Source organism: Pseudorca crassidens, chromosome 2 (genome assembly GCF_039906515.1).
Source record: "Pseudorca crassidens isolate mPseCra1 chromosome 2, mPseCra1.hap1, whole genome shotgun sequence".
NCBI lineage: Eukaryota > Metazoa > Chordata > Mammalia > Artiodactyla > Delphinidae > Pseudorca > Pseudorca crassidens.
In genome coordinates, this window is record NC_090297.1 from 120,567,503 (window position 1) to 120,590,059 (window position 22,557).

A 22,557-nucleotide genomic window follows, 5' to 3' on the forward strand; every position below is an offset into this window, starting at 1 on the left:
TTGTAACATAAGCTATTGACATAAACCAAGAATTTGTATTTAATTAAGTTTATTTCATAAGTAAGTATTCTGCTTTACCAAGAGTGTTAAAATCTACTATAAATATAAGGTAACACAGGCTTCCCTGGTGGCACAGTGGTTGAGAGTCCGCCTGCCGATGCAGGGGACACAGGTTCGTGCCCCGGTCCGGGAGGATCCCACATGCCGCGAAGCGGCTGGGCCCGTGAGCCATGGCCGCTGAGCCTGTGCGTCCGGAGCCTGTGCTCCGCAACGGGAGAGGCCACAACAGTGAGAGGCCCGCGTACCGCAAAATAAATAAATAAATAAATAAATAAGGTAACAAATGTTCATGGAATCTCAGCTATAGCAACAGCCATTTTTCATCCTTTCCTCAGTCAGTACAGTTATTTCAGTTTTCTATAGAAAAAAATGAATTGAAAGACCATTTGGCTTTGCTGACATGATCAGTTGCAAAACTATTGGAAAGTTAAATATCAAATTATTTATAGGACATGAAGATATTGACGTTACTGTATAGTTCATGTAATTATCTCACACATTCAGGAGAGATTAAGATTTCTAAAATTGTATTCTAGTTAGAACACCTAAAAGCTTTTCTTTAAAAAAAATACCTTAGGGAAAGTAAAACTAAAGGCATCCAAGATATTTTTAAATTGTCATTGTGCATTCAACTTAAAATACAGTTTAAGACATGAGTATGATGAGACGATTACAAGGTGATTCAAAACAAAATACCTTTAAAAGTCTGCATGCCCTTCAGGTTGATTATGAAGTCATCCGTCAAGGTAAATAATCAGGGTAATTCTTTTTTTCCAATTCAGTGCTGAGTACAAGAGAAGGACTAAATATGTTCAGAAAAGTCTTAATCCTGAGTGGAATCAAACAGTAATTTATAAAAGTATCTCCATGGAACAGGTATGCAATGATTATTTTCCATATGACAGATTCAGGCTAATATAAAACTAGTGATGACAGAGTTATTGAAAGATTGTGATTCATATCAATTTTTCCATACAAACAAAAAAAAATATAGCCAGTAAAAGGAACTGGGTGCAGTTCGAAGATACAGTGAAAGAAAATGTGCACATTTTGACAAAACAGCTAAAAAATAAACAAAATGAATAAGACTAGTGGGACATTTTCCACTGATTATTTCAAAATTAAATATTTCAATAGACTGGGCTCTCTATTTATCATATTTTGAGGGAAAATATTTTCCAAATAGCTGTATTTTGACTTTCATAAACAAAGAAAAAATAAGATTCAGATGCACTGAAATGAATTACCCCTCCTGGCAACAATTTAGGGATCATCTCTTTTCTAAATTGAGGCTTCCTACAGATCTGGCATTGTGCAACTAAACTGTACGGAAGAAAGCATGAAGAAGACCAGTGTAAAGGATTATCACAACAAATAGATGACTCTAAGCAAAATTGCATCAATGTGTTTCTGAAAGTCTTCATGTCATAACTTTGTATCAATAATAGAAAATAACTGATGGTTTATAAAGATGAATTCAGAGAGAAAAGAATACAAATAGAATAGGAAGAAGACATCCATGAAAACAATTTACAAATGAGTTGTCTTTCAAAATGAGGTTTCTAATTTATCCTTTGGAAGATTTCTAATTTGACTATGAAATTGAAGCTGGATATAAATTATAATCTGGGTTCTTGAATTTAAAATAAGTTAAATTTCACCTGCAGAAATAAGACAGTGCTACTAATGTGTTTTGGCAATTTACTGAAACAAAAAACTATAATCCAAATACTTTGAATAACCTAGACATTTTTGCAACCTATGAATTTCATGTATTTAAAGAGTATATGTAGATTCTGCTTGGTACTTTTAATAATGGGCAGGGGTAGAATAACAGGAAATAAGTAAAAATCACCCTTTTTTTTTGAAAAATAGTGAGGTATCTTATGATCAAATACTTGGTTGGACCACAAAATGATTGACAGTTTACATAATATTGAATGTAAGTATACAGTTTTATATAAACTTAAAGTATTTTTACATAAGTGAAAAGAGTTCAAGGAAAGAAAATATAAATGAATCTATTATATGAGTATAATGAAAATTTATGATGAGAAATGAGGTTTAATGACATTTTGATTTGAACTGTAGCTCAAGAAGAAAACATTGGAGGTGACAATCTGGGATTATGATAGATTTTCTTCCAATGATTTTCTTGGTGAGGTGAGCCTATGGTTTCCTTTTTTTATTTGCTTCTTTATAAACCATCAATTAACTCTTTATGGAAAGCATATTTCTTAAGTGTATAAGATAACTGTTTCTGGATAAAATTCTTTGGTGGATAGAATTTATTTACGAATGACTCTTTGAATAGATGAATAGCACCTGGAGAAATAATTTTCACTTTACCACTTGATGTACTTTATAATTAATTTGCAAGATGAAATATTAATTGTTTTGATTGAAAGTTATATAATCGTGCTGTGAATCCAAATGATTATGTAAAAGATTTGAGATAAATTTATTGTAATATAAAATGAGCTGGATTTTTTTCAAATGCATTTTCAGGTTATTTAATTGCTATTCCTCATTGCACGTATGAATGACTTGATATGACATTTTACATTCTTATTTCTTTTAAGTGTCCCACAAAAAAATCTCACAATATTTTAAGAAGCAAAACTAGAAGTAGGAGAAAACAGTAAAAACAATTTTTATAAATTTACAAGGAGTGTAACCTAATTATGAAATGTGTGGCAGGATGGTCAGATTCTGTGATATTTTTCATCTATCATATTCCAAAAATACATATTTTGTTTAGTGATCTTTGCTTAAAGCAGAAGTTATGAATTAATGTTAAAAAATAAATCTCTAAAAATATATAACACCTAGAAAATACAATATCCTTTTGATAGAGACAATAGAAAACAGTTGAGTAGTCTAGGTGACATGAGGTCTTGTTTGGTTCCTACACTCTGTACCTCTTTCCCATCAAAACTAGATCATTTGAACTTCACCTGCAGGCTCCATGCGGTATAGCCACTTGGACTAATCTTGGTCTTAGGCAGGACTACTCTAGAGTACGGTTATATCTGATTTATTGTCCTATTTCAAAAAGCTGATTTATTGAAGTCCTTATAATTTATTGTTCTCATGAACCTAAAGCATATATCCATTGTGTGGTTTTATTTTTTAATATCTGCTCAAATTTAAGATGCCAACTACTGTAAAATGCACCATTGTTTATGTACCACTAAGAAAGAAAACATGTTGCCAATTAAACCATGACACAGTGCTTTCTTATTGTAAACTGTTGGTAATATCTCTGTTTCAAATGTGAACTAAAGTATGTTTTAAAATAGAGGGAATAAGTTAGTAATTGAAAATTAGCCATTCTTTTTCATTTTTTCTCTCTTGTAACTAAAATCAAACAATCTGCAAAAAAAGCACTAGCCCAGTTTAAGAATATAACGTGTCCATTTAACAAAAGAAGACTTTATTTCATAAAGAGGTTGACTTGTGACTCTACCTTTTTGCATCATCTCCAAATAATTTAATTAATAGTCAGAGATGTCATACAGTTCGATTTAACCAAACATTTATACAGCGTCTGGTATGCACAAGACAGTCTCAGTATCATGGGTGAAGAAAAATGAGGAAGACGTCATCATCCTAAAGGTTATACTGTATCCTTTGACTTATGTCCTTGAATAAATTTCAGATCACAGAAAAAAACAACAAATGAATTACAGCTTAATCCATAAATTTTATTCACTTATTGCACTTTTTTTTGAGGTATTGATTGATTTATCTAGCACATCGCACCTCGATAACATGCCTAGGTGGTATCCTCTCAAAGAACAGACTGAAAGCATTGATCATGGCAAGCCCCATTCCAGTCAAAGCAGCCAACAGTCCCCAAAGCCATCTGTCATCAAAAGTAGAAGCCATGGTATCTTCCCTGACCTATCCAAAGGTAGGAGATATTTCAAGTAGAAAAAAACTTTTGTCTGTTTTTTCACTCAGTATCTTCTTGAATATGAGTGCCTGTATATTTAATATCTTTTGAAAAGTATCATATTGGGAAATATTTAATATAATATCATGCAAAGATAATGGATATGGAATCAGGAGAAATGGGCTTTAGTCTCAGATCAGCTCATAATTAGGTTGATGCCTTTGTGATCTTCACCTCTCTGGTTCTCTGTTTTTCAACCTATAAAATGGAGGAGGTTGGGTTATATGAGCTATTGGGTCTTTTTCAGCTCTCAAAATCGAGGTTAATATGACTTTATAAAATACATTGGGGTATTTCATAAAGAAAACATAAAAATCCTCAACAGTTCATTGACTAGACATAATCATCATTACCATTTATGCATGTTTCTTCTGTTTAAATCCCTATTTTTTCATATGCATATTCTTACTCATAAATCATATATGTAATATATGGACAAAACAGTTTTGCATTCTGCTTTTTAATTATATCAAAAACATTTTCCTCATGTCATCAAAACAGTTGGTATGCTGAAAATTACTTAAACCTTTCCTAAATGGTGCATTCAAACTAATTCTATGATTTTTTTTTAACTACTATTATTATTTTTAAATTGCAGCATCGTACATTGGGTTTGGCAATATGCACAGCTTTCCCATTGGAATGAGCTTTTCCTTTGGGAGGTTCAATAACCAGTTATCCTACAACACAACAGTAATCTTCATCATAAAATGAGTTACTGCCTGTATGAGGGAACCATGTAGTATGTTTCCAGGATATGCTGAGGTATTTATAAATATTAAATAAAAATTTTTATATTGGATCTGAGTATTCCTTTTCGCCAATTCTCAGGAAGTACAGCAAATTGAAAAGTGGTTCTTTACAATTTGGATTGGAAATGCAAGTGTTCTAGGAGATGAAAAACTGAGGTCACGTCCAGGAGGCCACTGAGTTGATACAATAAACCACTGACTACAATAAGTGCTATAGATTACTTATGAGTTGTATAGATCATTTCTGGATTCCACTTAGCCAGATCAACTCTGCACTAATTAACATTCTGGAAGATGATTAGTATAAAGACCTCTCTCTCTATGACTACCACAGTAAATGTGTGATCTTATATATACATTCTCTAAAATCACCTGAGATGATGATATAATAGTCTCCACTTCCATGTATCCCAGTGACTCACACACCTTCCTCCAGGAATTTTACTTAAAACTCCTCCTGCGGCAGTGTCAGCCTATTGTTTCTTACCTGGTCCCTACTAGAATTAGCAGAGTTGCTTGGTGAAACTATAAGTTAATATATTCATTTATATGAGACTACTTAGAATGTATTCATTCCTCTTCTCAAACCTCTCTTCTCAAGATTAACATCCTCTTGCCTTTTCTCCCAAAAATTGTCTCCCAAATGTTGAATCACACTGCTGTATGGTGAGCAGTTGAATAAACGTGCCAAAAAAGAAACAGAATTAACATAAATCTTAGGCGGTTTCAAATTATGTGAGACCCAGCTTGACAGGAGGAACGCTGGAGCAACTTTAACTCATGTTTTATCCTTTTGTAACCAGACATGCAGGTTCCCACCATTGAGAAATCCCATAGTAGTCCCGGTAGCTCGAAATCCTCATCCAAAGGCCATCTCCGCTCTCATGGACCATCTCGCGGTCAAAGCAAAACCAGCGTCACTCAGACCCACCTGGAAGATGCAGGGGCTGCTATAGCCGCTGCCAAAGCCGCCGTGCAACAACTCCGCCTTCAACCAAGTAAAAGATGCAAATAAATTCCGCAGCATGGCAGCTTAATGTTCATCTGTTACCTTTCTTTCCTGCTGTCCTTCCCCATTTGCTTTGTTTTGTGCTTTCCCTGCTCCCTCTGTTCTCTGTCCCTTTGTGTAGGAACAGTATCGATACATAAATATGCTGTCTCTCATTTAGTTCTTTTTTGTTTTAATTTACATAGAACGAAATAAAACTGGCTGTTTCTCCTTTGTCTCCACCATCCATCCAACCTGGCTCATAGTATTTGGTAGCTGTGTCTGTGATGTGTGCAGGCAAAACTATGTTGTGTGTCCTTTTTGTGTGCACTTAAATATCCTTTAGAATACAGGAATTATAAGCACAAGTGGCTGCCAGTTTTCTGGGCATTACACGAAAAAAAGGCACACACATAAGCATTTTGAGCAGATTAGCAATGAGAGTCTCACCTCTGAAAAACACTAAAAAATTTTAGGCAGAAGAGTCATGTAACCAACAGTCAAGTTCTAGAACCTAGGGGAAATGGAAAAAACATTTTATGCTTAAATTTTTAAATAAATTATGCATGTGAAATAATGAAGCTTTCCGTGTGAGAAACTTTCTAGTCTTTTGGAAAAAAAAATCTAAAGAAAATAATGTTTCTTATATTCTCAAAAAAGTATGTAGTATTAATATGTGTCTAAGCATATTCAATGAGGCCATGTTACCTCATTAAGGAGCACAGTGGGGTCCATTCTGTTGGATCACACTTTGTATATGATACAAGAGAATTTATAGGGTTATTCTTTTTTCTAACCATTGGAAATCCTTTGGAAGTCAAGATATCAATTAAAGCATAACAATTCACCCATCTTAACTGCTGTAATTTCAATTGATAGAATTATATAAGAACTTAGTGAATACAGAGACTTTAAAAATGTAGGGGCACTGTTACTTCCAAGAGGCATCAGGCAAACAACGGAGATAGATGAATGTTCTCCCCATCTCTCAAAGTCATCATTTCCAAAGAAACAGCCAGTTTTAACCCCCTTTAGTGCTGTGCATGTGGTGTCATTTTGGCATTTGAAAACACAACTTACTTCAATAGAGCAAAAGATCACTTCTATTTGCATGAATAACATTCAAGCTGGTTCCATCTGAGGATACATACTCTGGGTTTCCATTTCACCCACACTACCACAGCAGCACATAAAAGCGGTCAGTCTAATCATGCCGGGAAGCAGCACAGACACAGCATAGCAGGAGTCCTCCCCATTCAAAGAACTCAGTCTGATAATCTGCCTCCACCAGCTAATGGCAACCAAGACCAAAGCCAGCTAGCCCTCAGGAAGATGATGTCTGATGGACCAGTCAAGCCAGGAGGTGAGCAGAAATGCACTATTCAAAGCACACAGCAAGAACATCCCCCAAATTTAAAGCCCTCATCTTTTAATTTTTAGAGATTGTCTAATAAAGTATGTTTATCCACTTTTTAATGTGCTTTTGTGGGCATGGCATTTCAGGACTTCATCATCACTGTGTAAGTCCCAAGATCAGTCCCATAATGTATTGACTACAGTGATTTGTATTTTTCTATGCACTGGGCATCTTTTGACTTTTGTTGGGAAATAGATTAATAATATTCATATTGCAGAATGGAACGCGTGCTTCTAACCTAATCTGTTCAAGCATGACTATAAATATATTGCACTGTGATAAAAGTTTAAACTGCTCACAATTCGAGTTAGCATACCAGTTGGAATGTAGATCAGTTTTTGTTGAATATTATTTCAAGTGTAACTTAAAAAAAAATTCAGTGGATTTTGGAAATTCTCAGAGAAAGTAAAGGAAAAAATGTTAATGCACTCATTCACCTTTACATGGTGAAAGTTCTTTCTTGACCCTATGAACACATTTTTTCCACTCATGTTTCCGTAGTTGTCAAGTGTATCAGATGTGTTGGGCATGTGAATATCCAAGTGCCTGTGTAATAAGGTATCTTTATTTCATTCATAAACCACTGGGTTCTGATCCATTGTTACATGATGCAGCTTAAAATGAGTGTGTCAGTTTTTGCTTTCTCATTTGATTCCTTGCAATAGAGGATTTAAGGTTACTGCTTCGTTGCTAGTGCGAGCTATAATGATAGAATATTGAGTTGCAGGACAAAGTTTCATGTCGGAAACATAAGATGGATGGGGAATTATTACCAAAGAAAAGTACCAGAGCTTACATAAACATGTCAATAAATAAGGGTTGGGCTACTCTAGGCAATGCTTCCACTCTTCCTTTCTTGCACATCTGATCTACTTCACAATCTTCTCAGCTTTCTGGATAGAGGAAGACAATTCCAATGAGTCTTGCTCCAGACAGCCACCTAGACTTGATTCCGTGGCTTTGTTAGGAAGGAAATCTAGTTAATATCTGTCCCTAACTTGACACCAACAATTTGTGGAATTTTCCCCAAGAAAGAATGCCACTCACTGCCAGTGACAGGGATCAAACCAGTGTGATTATAAAATCATCTTCATTGTAATTCAAATTTAATTTTGATTTAAAAACATATATCAAAGAAAGGATTAAAAAAAACGATAGCAGTGTTTGCCCCCTTAAGTCCCTTACAGCCCTAAAACACTTGATTCTATGATCCTGTACTTTCCACAAAACTAAAATTAAGACTTGTACTTTCCTATTGCATTTCTCTGTATTCTCAGAAATTTTTAAAATTTAATATGCTTTTGTCCCAACTAATCAGATATTTAGGAGCAATTGAGGATGTATGTGGCAGTACAAAGGGCAAACCACTGTGATGTTCCTTGAATTAGCAGGCAATTAAGGAAACAGCTTAAATATTAAGATAATTGTGAATATGCATTTACTGAGCCCAGTTTATAGACTATCACCAAAGCAGTTTCCCTTTCCTAGTTAGCCTTACTAGTACTGTCCAAGAGTACTTAAAATTCCACCTCTCACCTTTTTTTCCATCAAATAAGTTCAGTTGATTTCTTCATTTTCTTACTGCAAATATTTCATAATTGTGAATGTCATAGTAGTCAAATGCTTCTTATTTCACTCTATTTTTAATTATCATGATTTAAGTATTCCTATGATACTTTGAGTTTTCCTAGGTGTGGGTCTTAAAATTTGCAACAAAATGCATTTAACTCCCTTTCTTTGAATAATGCTCTAATGGATATTCTTATACATTTAATATAGTTCTTCACATTGTGCAAAGTGTTTCATCACCCATTTTCTCATTTTGTCACACCTAGTGGATGAGGGATTCGTTGCAGATATTTTCATTTCTGTTTTCTGAGTGAGCCATCAGAGAGTCGGGGTGTGCGGGTGGCAGCATGACTGATGAAGAACACATAGGTGGAAATTGTCAGAATTGGCAATCTAACCCTTGTTTATGATTGCACCTAATAAGCCTTTGCTTTTGAAATACATTGGCTCCTGAAATACAAACTCTCCTGATTTCACTAAAAACAATTGTCATTTATTTATTTGCTATTTACACTCCAGTCCTTACAAATGATTAGAGGTTGCTAGAAATGATGGCAGGATACGATTTAGACTTGGTCTACCTACTTGATCCTCTTTTCTGAAGGCTGATAATTAAGCTGCCACAAACCAGGGAAGTAAAACCCTCCCACTGCACAAGCCAAGTGCAGCAGTAAGGAGGCTCTGTAGAGGAGGCAGTGTGTACATCTGCAGTCATTTCTATCAAGGGTGACGAAATTGTCCCTAAAGAGCTTTTCACATATATATATATATTTGGCAAGCTTTTCAGCAGATTTCTGCTTGAAGTAGAAGAAAATATGGGTCAGGTGAGAATTATGGAGTAAGCCAGGAGGAACTTTTTCTCTCCCTCCAGGGTTTAGTTGCATGCTAGGAAACCTGAAGGGAAGGATTTAGACAGATTGTGCCAAATCATCCTGATACCTAAACAACTCTCTGTTTGTATTTAGAAATCCCTGGAAATGTTTTTTTCCAAGCCAGTTGGTTTGGTGGAATATAGGCCCGGCTGTTTTAGAAGGTGACGCCAACCAGGGAAAAGAATTTCAAAATAGGTTGTTTTTTAAAACCATACCCAAACTAATTGAAGTGTTTTTAAAACCTTGAAAATTAATTTAGTTGCTCTGGATATATTACATTTTATATATATATTAAGGGCATTTTAAAATTCCTGAGCTGTTTTTGTTTGATGCTGAGATTTTAGGTAAGCTTTAAGTTTAGAAACACTCATACAGGATGGATAGAAGTATCCCTCCACCCTGGACAATAAGATGAGAGCTTGGAGAGGTTAGTAAGAAGATGAATCATTGACTGAATTGTGTGAGGAACTATGATTGAAGGTCCCTTGTTGTGGCCGAATTGTAGGAGAAGGTCCTGAATCTACTTCCACAGACCGCTGCTGGAAACTCCACTTTCCGTAAGGCTCCTTTGCAGCACCTGTCAAAAGAGTTTCCTATCCATATTGCCGTGGTGAACTCTGACTAAACCATCTCTCTGTGAGAGCTGCTGTCTTGGGCAAGTGGTATGGGTGGCTGGGTTGGGAAACAGGGCGGGCACTGGGAGTGGAGAGAAGTGTTGGTTACAAAGGCAGTAGCTGATCAGTGGTCCATTCTGTTCTGACCCGAAGCAGATGGTCACTTTTGATCAGAAGGAATTTGGTGTTCTCTGTTTCTGGAAAGGAGAGGGTTCAAAAGGGAAAGAAATCAGAATGAGATCATTTGGAGGTGAAGTCTTCTGGAATGTGTGTAAGAGGTTAATAGAAACAGACTTAACATTCCTCATTTCAATGTGTTTGTGCAAAGAAAAGAAAGGCAGCAGAGAAAAGCTTTAAAAAGGAAACTTGGATAGTTTAAAATAAAAAGAAAACAAACTGTAATGATGTGAACACAGCAAATAGCCAGCAAAAATCTGAGAGAATCAAATTGGATTTCAGCTTTCAAAGTTTTCTGCCTATTTCTTTGGGGGCAAGGGTTGTATTTCTTGGTTGTCTGTGAAAATCAAAGTGTTCTTCTAAAGTTTTGGGTTTTTAAGAGTTTCCATATTTTCTTAGAAAGATTGGTTATGCATTTAAAAATCTTTCTATAGTCATTTAACATTCATTGCCAGAAATATCTCTACTGCACATGCAGAGGCACAGAGAGTAAATATATAGCTCTGAACATATGACACCGTCTCTTGTTTATGCACCTTCCTTCCCAAAGGTGAATTCACTGACGTATCATCAATGGATACTTTTGTTCTTTTCTAGTAGTAGCCATGAGTGTGTCAAGCCATCCACATAAAGAATTACTGGTTCATACTGAGGACTTCTATGTTCATTTCATCTGACATGAATAGCAGGACCAACTGGCCTATCTAAGTATCAAACTTGGCTTCAGTATTGCTGTGCCTTTGTCACGTGATCTAACTATGGGCCTATATGATTGAGCGGGACTATTAATACATGATCCAAGAAGAGAAAGGCCTAATTTTTAACATGTCAAAGTCCCTTAAATGCTATTTATGACATGTCTTTAACAAAGTTAAACTTACTTTTTTGATTGCAAATTATTTTATTTTAGGTATAAACAAATTTATTTTCAAAAAGTTAATTTACCAAATTACCAGCAGAGAGCAGGATCCAGAGCAAATGAGACAGACAAGTAAATGCTGATGGAGGAAAGAAATGAGAAGCATGGAGCATGAGAAGGCTGATGGGGACGCAGTGCGGGACCATGGACAGAAGGTACAATCTGAGCTTGGGGCTGGGAACGTTATCACCTGGGTAGGAAGGATCCTGGAACTGGGTGAAATGCCACCTGGGGAGAGGTGGAGTAATGCCAAAGGCTAGTAGGTAGCTACTTCACAACATTGCCTAATTCCAGATATCTATCTATCCATGAATTACTTGATTTTTTTCCCACTTTTCATCCGAATGTACTACATTATGTAAAATCATGATATTTTACCCATTCTCTGTTGTGCAAGATAATCTTTGGGAGGGAGGGGGACATACGGGGATGGGATAGGATGAAAGGAATCTTTATGTATAATGAGTCAGAGTGTGAAAAATAGCCGTTTTTATTTTATTACTTTGTTGAGTCTGTAAATATATATTTTAATCATTGAGGTGACAAAAAAAAACTTTCGGATTTCAAGTGAAAACATTTCAGCAATATTTTGATTGGGGTATTATGGTTTTCAGATGTATAAAGAGAAATAATGTAGATAGAACCATAGCTTTATACCTCAATGTGTTTTAAAATACTGAAAGATAAAATTAATTAAATGATCATTTGAACGGAAACTAATCAAAATATTAATATTACAAATCAAACAAGATGAGTTTTAAAGAAGAAAATGCTTGATGAAAATCAGGAGGTAGGAATTCCCTGGTGTTCCAGTGGTTATGACTCCACACTCTCACTGCCAAGGGCCCGGGTTCAATCCCTGGTTGGGAAACTAAGATCCCACAAGCCTCAAAGTGCAGACAAAAAAAAAAAAAAATTAAAACAGAAAGAAAAAGTCAGGAGGTAGGTCCCTATTTCTAAACATAAGAAAGACAATGGAATAAAATTTCTACTTCTACTTTATTTGTTCTTAAAAGAAAACAGAAGCAAAATCTACTTTTCCTCATTAAGACATTTGAAACTAAAAACCACATTATTTTAAGTTCTATAGGTCACATTATTTTTTTTTTCAGAGATCTTATAGCTTTTATTTTTATTTAAAAATTGTTTTTGAAGTATAGTTGATTTACAATGCTGTGTTAGTTTCTGGTATACAGCAAAGTGATGCAGTTATACATATAGGTCACATTATATTTTTATCTGACTCTTTAGGTAAAATGAGGTCGGAGTCTAGAGAGAGAAAATGTAATTTTTATGCTACACAATTCAAATTTCTTTCTATATGGATATATATATACTTTCTATATATACTTTTAGTTTGCTGTAAAGCATTCTCATTGCTACTGATGTTTTTAAAGTAAATAACTACTTTGGCTCCATCCAACTATTAATGTACAAGAAAATTGAAGAGACTTAATGTAGAGAAAAGCCATTTGGGAAAGAATTTGCATTGTTTTATTCCTGCCAAATTTCATTATTTGCTCTGGATTTCTGTGTAATATAGTTTTTTGTGGGGTTTTTTAGGCAAAATTAGAACAGACAAGCAAATTTTTATGATACATATAATATTTAACTCAGACCTTATAATTCTAGAGTTGTGAAGTTCTGGGTGAAACAAATTCTGAAGAAGCTTAGAGAAATTAAAAGGGTGATGATAATAATAATAAATCTTTCCAAGTAAGGCATTAGAACTTGATTTTTTTAGTGCAGAAAATAAAAAATAAAAGACAGCATAGAATGATTGTCATGTATATACTGGTTTAAGATGATTGTCAAAAAAAGCTGGTGCTAATTGTTTCTTTTTTTTTTTTTCATTTTCACAGTTCATACCTCATTTTCATCACTGTAGATGTAGACCAGTAATTCTCAAAGTGTGTCCATTGATCCCTAGGTGTCCCAGAGACCTTTGCAGGACTCTACAAGGTCAAAAAATTCTTAAGACTCTTAAGATGTTATTTGCCTTTTTTACTCTCATTCCTTCCTTAGTGTGCAGTGGACTTTTCCTACATTTCCATGAGATGTGATGACATCATTGCTTTGATGACTAATGGAATATGTATTTGTCAACTGCTTATGTTAAATTTTTCTTAATTTTGAATATGATAAATATTGATAGATATAACTCACATAAAGTGAAGTTCTTTAAGAAATTCAACAATATTTAAGACTGGAAAAGGGGTCTTGAGACCAAAATATTTAAGAGCCACTGATTTATACCTGAGCACAATCGTAATTTTTCCAGTAGTCAATGATGTTGGATAATTAGAAATTTCTTATAAGATATAATTATCATATTTACCTCTAAATTTTCTATGCCTTTTATATCTTGTATTGCATTTTGGAACCCCTACTTTCTTTTCTTATTTAATGTTAATTTATAATTTAAGATTGAGAAATGATTTTTCATTTTATATTCTTATTTTAAATATTTTATTGGGCATGATTTAGATTAAGTTATGATTATATGCCCATATTCATTATTTACATTTGCAGTTTGACTGGTAAGTTGTCTATCAGCTTTAATCAAGTTGTTCCTAGCCTAAGGTAGAATGAGAGGGAGTATTATAAAGGTAGAACACATTTTATTTGTGTCCTTATTTTGGTGATAAAATTTATTGGAAAAACATTTATAAATTATTTGTTTCTTTAATCTTCTATTGTATTATCTATATTAGTAGTCCTATACATTGCAAATTCATTGTTGGCATAAATAACAATAGAAACACTGAAGATCATCCCTTTGATTCAAATTTGAGGAAATGTTAAGTTTCTTACCTCTTACCTAATCCTTGATCCTTAATTTCAAACATATAATTTATTGTGGTTTTAAATAATTAAAGCTAAAAAGGGAATTCTGAAAATATGTATTTATCATTTATAGAAAATATTATCTGAATTACCCATATTAGTTGCTCATCATTTATTCACATTCATACACACATTTTTTTTTGTTTGTTTTGTTTTGTTTTGTTTTACACATTTTTTTTAATGAATAGTATGTTTCAGAAACTCTTCAAAGTGTTAGTGGTTCTGCAGTGGACACAATAGACAAAAATAACTGTCTCCATAAATCTCCCATCCTAGTAATATTTATCGAATAACCGATTAAAGATATGTGGGAAAAATTTGAAGAATGACAAAAGCATGAGTTTTGTCTGTCTTCAACTGAAATTGAAGTAGAACATTGCAATTAGTCATTGACTTAAGTTTATATGCACAGACACCATCATGTTTAGAAATATTTGAAAATAGAATTATTTTGTTATTTGTTCTGGTATGGTACTCTCTCATAATCTTTACAGTTCACTGGGATATAACCAAGTATAGGAGGAGAGAAAGTGTTTGAAAATGATCTATTTGGAGAAGGTAGGAATATTAATGAAATTAATTAGAGATGTTGGATTCCATGGGACTGGACATGTGTTTACCAAATAATTGTCCAAATTCCTCTTTACTTTATGGCCATTGACTACATTTGAATGATATGAAAAATAATACTCAGTGTTTGTTGTAGCATTAGCCATGTAAATCAGTACGCTATTATTAATTTGTATTTGTTTACACTGGAAATGTCTCCTTTGGGCAGGATTTTTGTATAAATCAAATTATTTGGATTCCATTTAAAGATAACATCTTTGTTATCTTAATATTCATGATCTAGGTGATCAGTTTCAGGATTATGTAAGAACATTTTTCAAAACTATTTTTATAATTACTTTCACTCAAACAGGACCGCTTGTTTTGCAAGTAAACTGTGAGAGACAATATTTCAATTTCAAAGGAGAATGAAATAAATATTGAAAAATTGAGTTGTCCTTGAAAAATTGAGGTAGATCTTGAGTATTTTTTTCTTTCAAATACGATTCTCCTTACTATTAATCTTTTAAAGGTAAAGATCTTTATTGTGTTATTTAAAGGTAAAGATCTTAATTGTGTTAACATTTTTTTAGCACAAAACCAAAACTGGGTCCTTGATAAACTCTTTTGTTCTTTCTATTTATTTGGACATAGCTGGAATTATAAACTAAACTTATTAAAGATAAAATGAATTTACTTTCTTTATGATGTCTTAATCAAAGTTTTATCCATTATTTACTGTGAAAGTTTTGTCCCCACTTAAACTGTATTTATTTTAAGTGTCTTCTTCCAAAATAAGTTCTGAACCAAAAACCCCTTTAGAAAGGAAGACACACTTAAAAGGCAACATTATAGCATAAATGCAAGAACTATAGTACACTGAGCCATCACATATTGTATTTATGTAAGAAAAAAATCCTCTCTACCATGTTATTAAGCTAACTTTACTCTCATTTCAAATACATGTTGTATTGAAGTTAATATATATGCTATTACTTTTGTTCCCTAAAGTGATCATTGATCCTATTATCTGTAAAGCTAGGGAGTGAATGGGAGACACCTGCAAAATGGTGATGCATTAGAGCAAAAAAGATTGAACTGATTATTAAAATGTCTTGAAAAAGTCAGTTGTAAGGCCAATGTGGATGGAGAGGGAAGAGTGTGAACATGATTCAAAGCTTTACCACCTTTCCCAGGACATAGAAAATAGAGACATTGCATCTTCATCTCCCTCTCTGAAAGAAGCTACTATGTGAATAATATGGAATATCTTGAGGGACATATTTTGATTTTTATAAGTTTGTTATAACTTTCTGATATATATAATTATTTTTTCTGAGTGACCAAGCCCAGTGTTAGTGTTAATTTCATCCTCAATGACCCTGGGAGAGAGGTAATATAATCACCAATAGTTTTTCATTTAAAAAGTATTTCAATGACATCCTTCCTTTCACTGACCCCACCCAAGGGTTTACAAAGGACTGATATATTGTAGAAATCAGAGTTGTCTATTTTAAATACTTTTATTTGTGAAAACTTGTAATTTGGAGGTATGTGAACACTCCTACAAATAGTTGTATTGAAGCTACCTATGCCATTTTTCTAGTGTTTTCCTTTAAATTTTTCCAAATTGGATAATGAATATACTGAAGTAAATTCAGAAAAAAGTATATTAAATTTCTAAAGTCCTTGTAGGATGCAACACCCCTTCTTAATACCTCTGGATGATAGTAGAAAACCTAAAAATGTTATTGCACATAATTCAAGGGGAAACCTACCAACAGTGCTGGTAACAGTGGAAACTAAAAGTTGATATTTTTCAGGGCTACATCCAAATCCAATCAACAAATGAGATAAAACTGCAAAATCTCTTTAGTAAATATAACAACTAAACAACGGCAATAATAAAAGGTAGACAGATAAACAGGAAGAGTGAAAGGTAAAGGAGATAAAGTAGAAAAGGTCACTAAAGTTAATACCAGCTAAATTAAAGTTAAACTAGCTAAAGAACCAAAAAAAAGCATGCTATAATTATATAATTTCTAAAATAAACAGGTAGTTATTTCAGTTCCATCATTATACTATTGGAATAAACAAAAGAATTATTGATTGATTTCTCTTAATTTCAAGCAGTTGATCCTAAAATCCTATATATTGTATCTATGAAGATAATACTACATCAACCAAGTAATTTGGGAAATTACAGGTTACCTACATAATAAATTACTCCTGAAATATTTGGAAATACCTTTGAGCTAGACCAAAGATATAAAACCAATGGAAGTGAGGCTTCATACATTCCAAGCACTGACTCCTAAGGTAGGCAACCTCTCTTAATTTGAGACAATTCAATATGATAGAAAAGTGGATGAGCGCTTTTTAGTTTTGATTTGTGACCTGGAACAAGTCACTTAAACTTTCCAGGGCTTAGTTTTTCTATAAGCAAGATGATGGTTCTGGAACAGGTTGTCTTTAGAGTCCTTACCAGCTTTTAATTTCCATGATTACGCAATTATAAAATCATCTACAGTTCTGATCCGAGACTTTGCGCATGGTGCTGCCATCGTGTGGTAGGCACAGTGATAGTTCTGTATTTTTTAAGTATGTATATATAGTAGAGGGGGAAAATCAACAGAGCAAACATTGAAAACAGATGTGCAGTCAAAGAGACACTACCAGGTTTTAAATGTGTGACTCTGTTCTATTTTGTAATTCAGCTCATGTGTAGCGATTTTTACATCCCCTCTATAAGTGATATCTTATGATAAGTTTCTTTTTCTGCGTGACTTAACTTCACTTAGAATCATAGTACATCAATCCACTCGTTATGCTGCTATTAGCCTTTTGACATTTATTTCATGGCTGACTGATATTCCGTTGTACATAAGTATCACAACTTCTTTATCCATTTTTCTCTTTCCTGGAATATTTAAGGTGTACCAAAGTCGAGGTCCTTGTAAACAGAACAGCCTTAAACTTTGGGGTGCCTGTGTCATGTTGATTTCTAGTTTTCCCAAGATACAGGCCTATGAGTGCAAGTGCCCTATGCTCTGTAGCTCTGTTTTTTAGATGTTTTATGAAACACCATACACTTCTCCAGAGTGGCTGTTGGCTATTTACATCCCGGCCATCAGCGTAACAAGACTCCCCTTTTTCAGTGGCCTGTCATGTATTTCTTTTTTCTTACACTTTGTTAGGATGGGTCTTTTGCCTGGTGGGAAGTGAGAATTTTTGTCGTGCTGATTTTCGATCCCAATTGTTTGGTTGGCCAAAAAGTGCGGATTCGTTTTTTCCTGAATATATTCAGGGAAAAACACATACACCCTTTTTGGCCAACTGCATCATTGTCGAATTTCTGCCGCTTTAAAGGCGAGTCCAATGTATCCCTTGAAATCTGTTTCCTGCAATTTTTCCATGCTTTCAAATCCTCTTCGATGCCTTACCTCAATATATTTTTGGACGATAGTTATCATTTATAATTCTTCAAGTTTGTGACTTGCAGTGCCCCTGAGCTCCATTTTACAACAAGCTTTGTTGTGAGCTGGCCCCCAAACCACAGGATTGCTTCAGGCCCTATTCCGGTTCTGGGGGCGGGCAGGCTGAGCCTTTGTTTAATTCTTCTTCCTAATGGGATTTTAGAGTGATATGTGCCTGTGCAAACACCTACAGCTAGTCTCTCCTTGGTTCTCCCTAATGCTGTTCATCCTCCGGACAAATTGCAAACTGTATGAAACAGGAGGTTAAAGGTGCTTATTCTCCAAGTGCGGAGATTGTTAGTAAAGCGGCTGGAACGGCAAACCCGAGCACTAGAAGTTGAAAAATGAGGTGTGTTTTAGAAACCTTTCCCGATCACACAGTGTACCATCCTTTGGGTTTCCAGTGCATGTTTTAGCTGTAAGAAATTTCTCTTGAACCTGGAGAGTTGGGACCCATGGAATCGGTATCAAGCAGTATTACTTTAAAGGGTTTGCATTTGCTCACCCAACCTTACCAATCCTCTCTGCCCCAAGAATTTCCAGCCGTATGTGTCTTCCAGCTGTTTGTCTAGATTTTGTCAATCCACGTTGCATCAGAGCCCCTGTACGAATTTTGTAAGAGTTTCTATCTCTTTCATGGTCTTTATTTTTTTGTTATTTATATTTATAATGAGTTTTAGCTGATTTTCAATGCTCTGTTTATGCCGCTTCACATCCACTTGATTCACTTACAGAGAGATATCAATAAATACATTTTAAGATTCTTACTACACATATATATTGTTCTGCAGTGAATAGGGTGTGTTGAGTCCAGTTCTTTGAACCATGAGTCGGTCATGTCTATTACATATTTGGTTGATGGAACGGTATCTGTGCTAATTTCAAACTCTTCCTTTATGCATCACCCCACCTCACCTTTCCCATTAAGCAGCCATAAGTGTGTTTTCTAAATGTGTGACCCTGTTCTGTTTTGTAATTCAGCTCATGTGTAGCGATTTTTACTTTCCCTCTATAAGTGATATCTTATGATAAGTTTCTTTATCTCTGTGACTTACTTCTCTTAGAATCATCGTTCCCAAATCACTCATTATGCTGCTGCTGGCCTTATGACATTGATTCCCTGGCTGAGTGTTATTCCATTGTACATAAGTACTGCAACTTGTTTATCCATTTGTCTCTTTCGTGGGATATTTAAGGTGTACCTGAGTCGAAGTTCTTGTAAACAGAGCAGCCCTAGACTTTCTCGTGCCTGTGTCCTGTCGATTTTTGTTTTTCGCAAGGTATACGCCCATGTGTGGAAGTGCCCTATGCTCTGTAGCTGTTTCTTAGATGTTTTAGGAAACACCATACTGTTCTCCAGTGTGGCTGTTGGCAGTTTACATAGGGCCCATCAGGGTAACAAGGATCCCTTTTCTCCATGGGTTGTCCTGCATTTCTGTTTTTACACTCTTTCAGAATGACCCTTTTGAGGGATTCGAAATGAGACTTCTTCGTACTGCTTATTTGCATTGCCCGCTTGTTTGGTTGTCCAAAAAGGGCTGTATGCGTTTTTGCTGAATATATTCAGGAAAAAAAGCATACACCGTTTTTGGCCTACTGCATCATTGTCGAAGGTCTGCCACTTTTCATGTGCTTTAAAGGCGAATCCCATCTACCCCTTGAAAACTGTTTCCTGGAATTCTGGCTTGCTTTCAAATCCTCTTCATTGCCTTACCTCAAGATATATTTGGACGATAGTTCTCATTTATAACCCTGCAGGTTTTTGAATTGCAGTGCCCCTGAGCTCCATTTTTCAACTTGCATTTTTGTGAGCTGGCCGCAACACCACAGGATTGCTTCAGGCCCTGTGCTGGTTCTGAGAGGCAGGCTGAGTCTTTGGCTAATTCTTCTTCCTGATGGGAAATTAGTGTGGCATGTGCCTGTCCAAACACCTACAGCTAGTCTCTCATTGGTTCCCCCTCTTCCCATTCATTGTCTGGAGAAGTTGCAAACTGTACGAAACAGGAGATTAAAGGTGCTGCTTCTCCAAGTTGGGAGATTGTTAGTAAAGCGGCTGGAATGGCGAACCGGAACAATAGGAGATGAAAAATGAGGTGCATTTTAGGAACATTTTCCAATCACATGGTGTACAGTCCTCTGGGTTTCCCATGCATGTTTGAGCTGTAGGAAGGTTCTCTTGAACCTGGAAATTTGGGACCCTTGGAATGGGTCCCAGGCAATATTACTTTAAAGGGTCTGCATTTGCTCACCCAACCTCACTAATCCTCTTAGCCCGAAGAGTTTCCAGCCTTATGTCTCATCCTGCTGTTGGTCTAGACGTTTTCAATCCATGTTGCATCACAGCACCTGGGCAAAAGTTGTAAGAATTTTTCTTTGTCTCACTGTCTTTTATTATTTTTTTAAATTTATTATTGTATTGGTTACAGCTGACTTTCAATGCTCTGTGTCTTGCTGCTATACATCCACTTGATTGACATACAGAGAGACATTAGTAAATTCTTATTTAGATTCTTACTAGTCGTATATATTCTTTTCCATTGACATGAGTGTGCTGAGTGCAGTTCTTTGAGGTACAGTGTAGACCTTGTCAATTATCAATTTGGTGTTTGGAACGGTATCTTTGCTAATTTCAACTTCCTGGATAATGTCTCACTACTCCCCACCTTTCCCCTTTAGCAGCCTTATGTGTGTTTTCTACATATTTGACTATGTTTCTGTTTTGTGATTTATTTCATGTGTAGCCATTTCTGATTCCACCTTTAAGTGATATGATATGTGTCTTTTTCTTTCTGACTTATGTCACTTAGAATGATCGTACTTAACTCCTCCCGAGTTGTTGCAACTGGCTTTATTTCATTGATTTCCTGGCTGAGTAATATTCAATGCTACATAATTACCATATCTCTTTTTCCATTTTTTCCTTCCAGGGACATTTAGGTTATATTGAAGTCGAGGCTCTTTTAAACAGAGAGGCGGTAAACGTTGAGGTGCCTGTGTCCTGTCGATTTTTGTTTTTCCCAAGATATACGCCCATGAGTGCAAGTGCCCTATGCTCTGTAGCTCATTTTTTAGATGTTTTAGGAAACACAATACACTTCTCCAGAGTGGCCGTTGGCAACTTACATTTCCACTATCAGCCTCAGAGGGCTCCCTTTTCTCCTCGCCCTGTCCTGCATTTCTGGTGTTCACACTTTATGAGGATGGCTCTTCTGACTGATGTGAAGTGATACCTTTTGTAGTATTGATTTCCAGTGCCCTCCTGTGTGGTTGGTTAAAAAGGGTGTATGCCCTTTTCTTGAATATATTCAGAAAAAACACATACGCCCTTTTGGGCCAACTGCATCGTTGGCGATGTTCAGCCCCTTTTTTTGTGCTTTAATGACGAGTCCTTTCTACCTCTTCAAATCCCTTTCCTGCCATTCTCCCTTGCTTACAAGTCCTTTTCGGTGACTTACCTCAAGACATTTTTCGACGATAGATATTTTCAACTCTGCAGTTTCGTGAATTTTAGTGCCTCTGAGTTCCATTTTTCAACTTGTGTTTTTGGGAACTGGCCACAAAACAGCGGGATTTCCTCAAGCCCTATTCTGTTTCTGTGGGCAGTCTTAGCCTTTGGTCAATTCATCTTCCTGATTGAAATTTGGGTGACATGTGCCTGTCCAAACACCTAGGACTTGTCTCTCATTGTTCCTCATCCTTCCGCTTCATCCTCTGGACAAATTCCAAACTGTGTGCAACAGGATGTTGACGGTGCTGACACCCCCAAGTGGGGAGATTGTTAGGAAAGACGCTGGAGGGGGGGACCCAAGCACCAAGAGATAAGGAGATGTGGTGTCTTTTCCAAACTCTTCCCGATCACATGGTGTACCATCCTCTGGGTGTCACAGGCATGTTTTAGCTGTAGGAAGGGTCCCGTGCATGTAAGGAGAACACCAGGGATTTTTCCAAATCAGTGTCTCACCGAACCCCAAATGAGAATACTTAAGCTACGGCTACACGTATGTTCATTAAGGGCCTTTGGCAGTAGGCAGAGTCAGAACTTTAGATGATTGAAGTCTTCAGCGTCAGAAGCACTCACCATCGGCCTCCCTTAGGTTACATTTTATCTGTCGTTGATAGATGATGTCGATAAAAATATCTATTCTTTTTCAGATTTCCCCTTATAGGTTATTACAAAATATTGAGTGTAGTTCCTTGTTCTATACAGTAGTTCCTTGTTGATGATCTATTTTATACATAGCAGTGTGTATGTGTTAATCCCAAACTGTTAATTTATCCCTCCTCCCACCTTTCCCCTTTGGTAATAATAAATTATAAGATTTTATACTTCTCAGAAATGGGGGACCTGAAAGAGAGGTA

General features: G+C 35.5%; 1 protein-coding gene across 1 annotated transcript; it reads left to right on the forward strand.

The window, feature by feature from the left end:
* The first annotated feature begins 364 nt into the window (after nucleotides 1–364).
* On the forward strand, nucleotides 365–7,845 carry LOC137211643 (protein piccolo-like). Its single transcript, XM_067714212.1, has 5 exons — nucleotides 365–936; nucleotides 2,152–2,223; nucleotides 3,796–3,976; nucleotides 5,574–5,768; nucleotides 7,050–7,845. Exons 1-5 carry the CDS (start codon nucleotides 928–930, stop codon nucleotides 7,196–7,198), a joined length of 606 nt encoding a protein of 201 aa, XP_067570313.1. The 5' UTR covers nucleotides 365–927; the 3' UTR covers nucleotides 7,199–7,845.
* The last annotated feature ends 14,712 nt before the right edge of the window (nucleotides 7,846–22,557 follow it).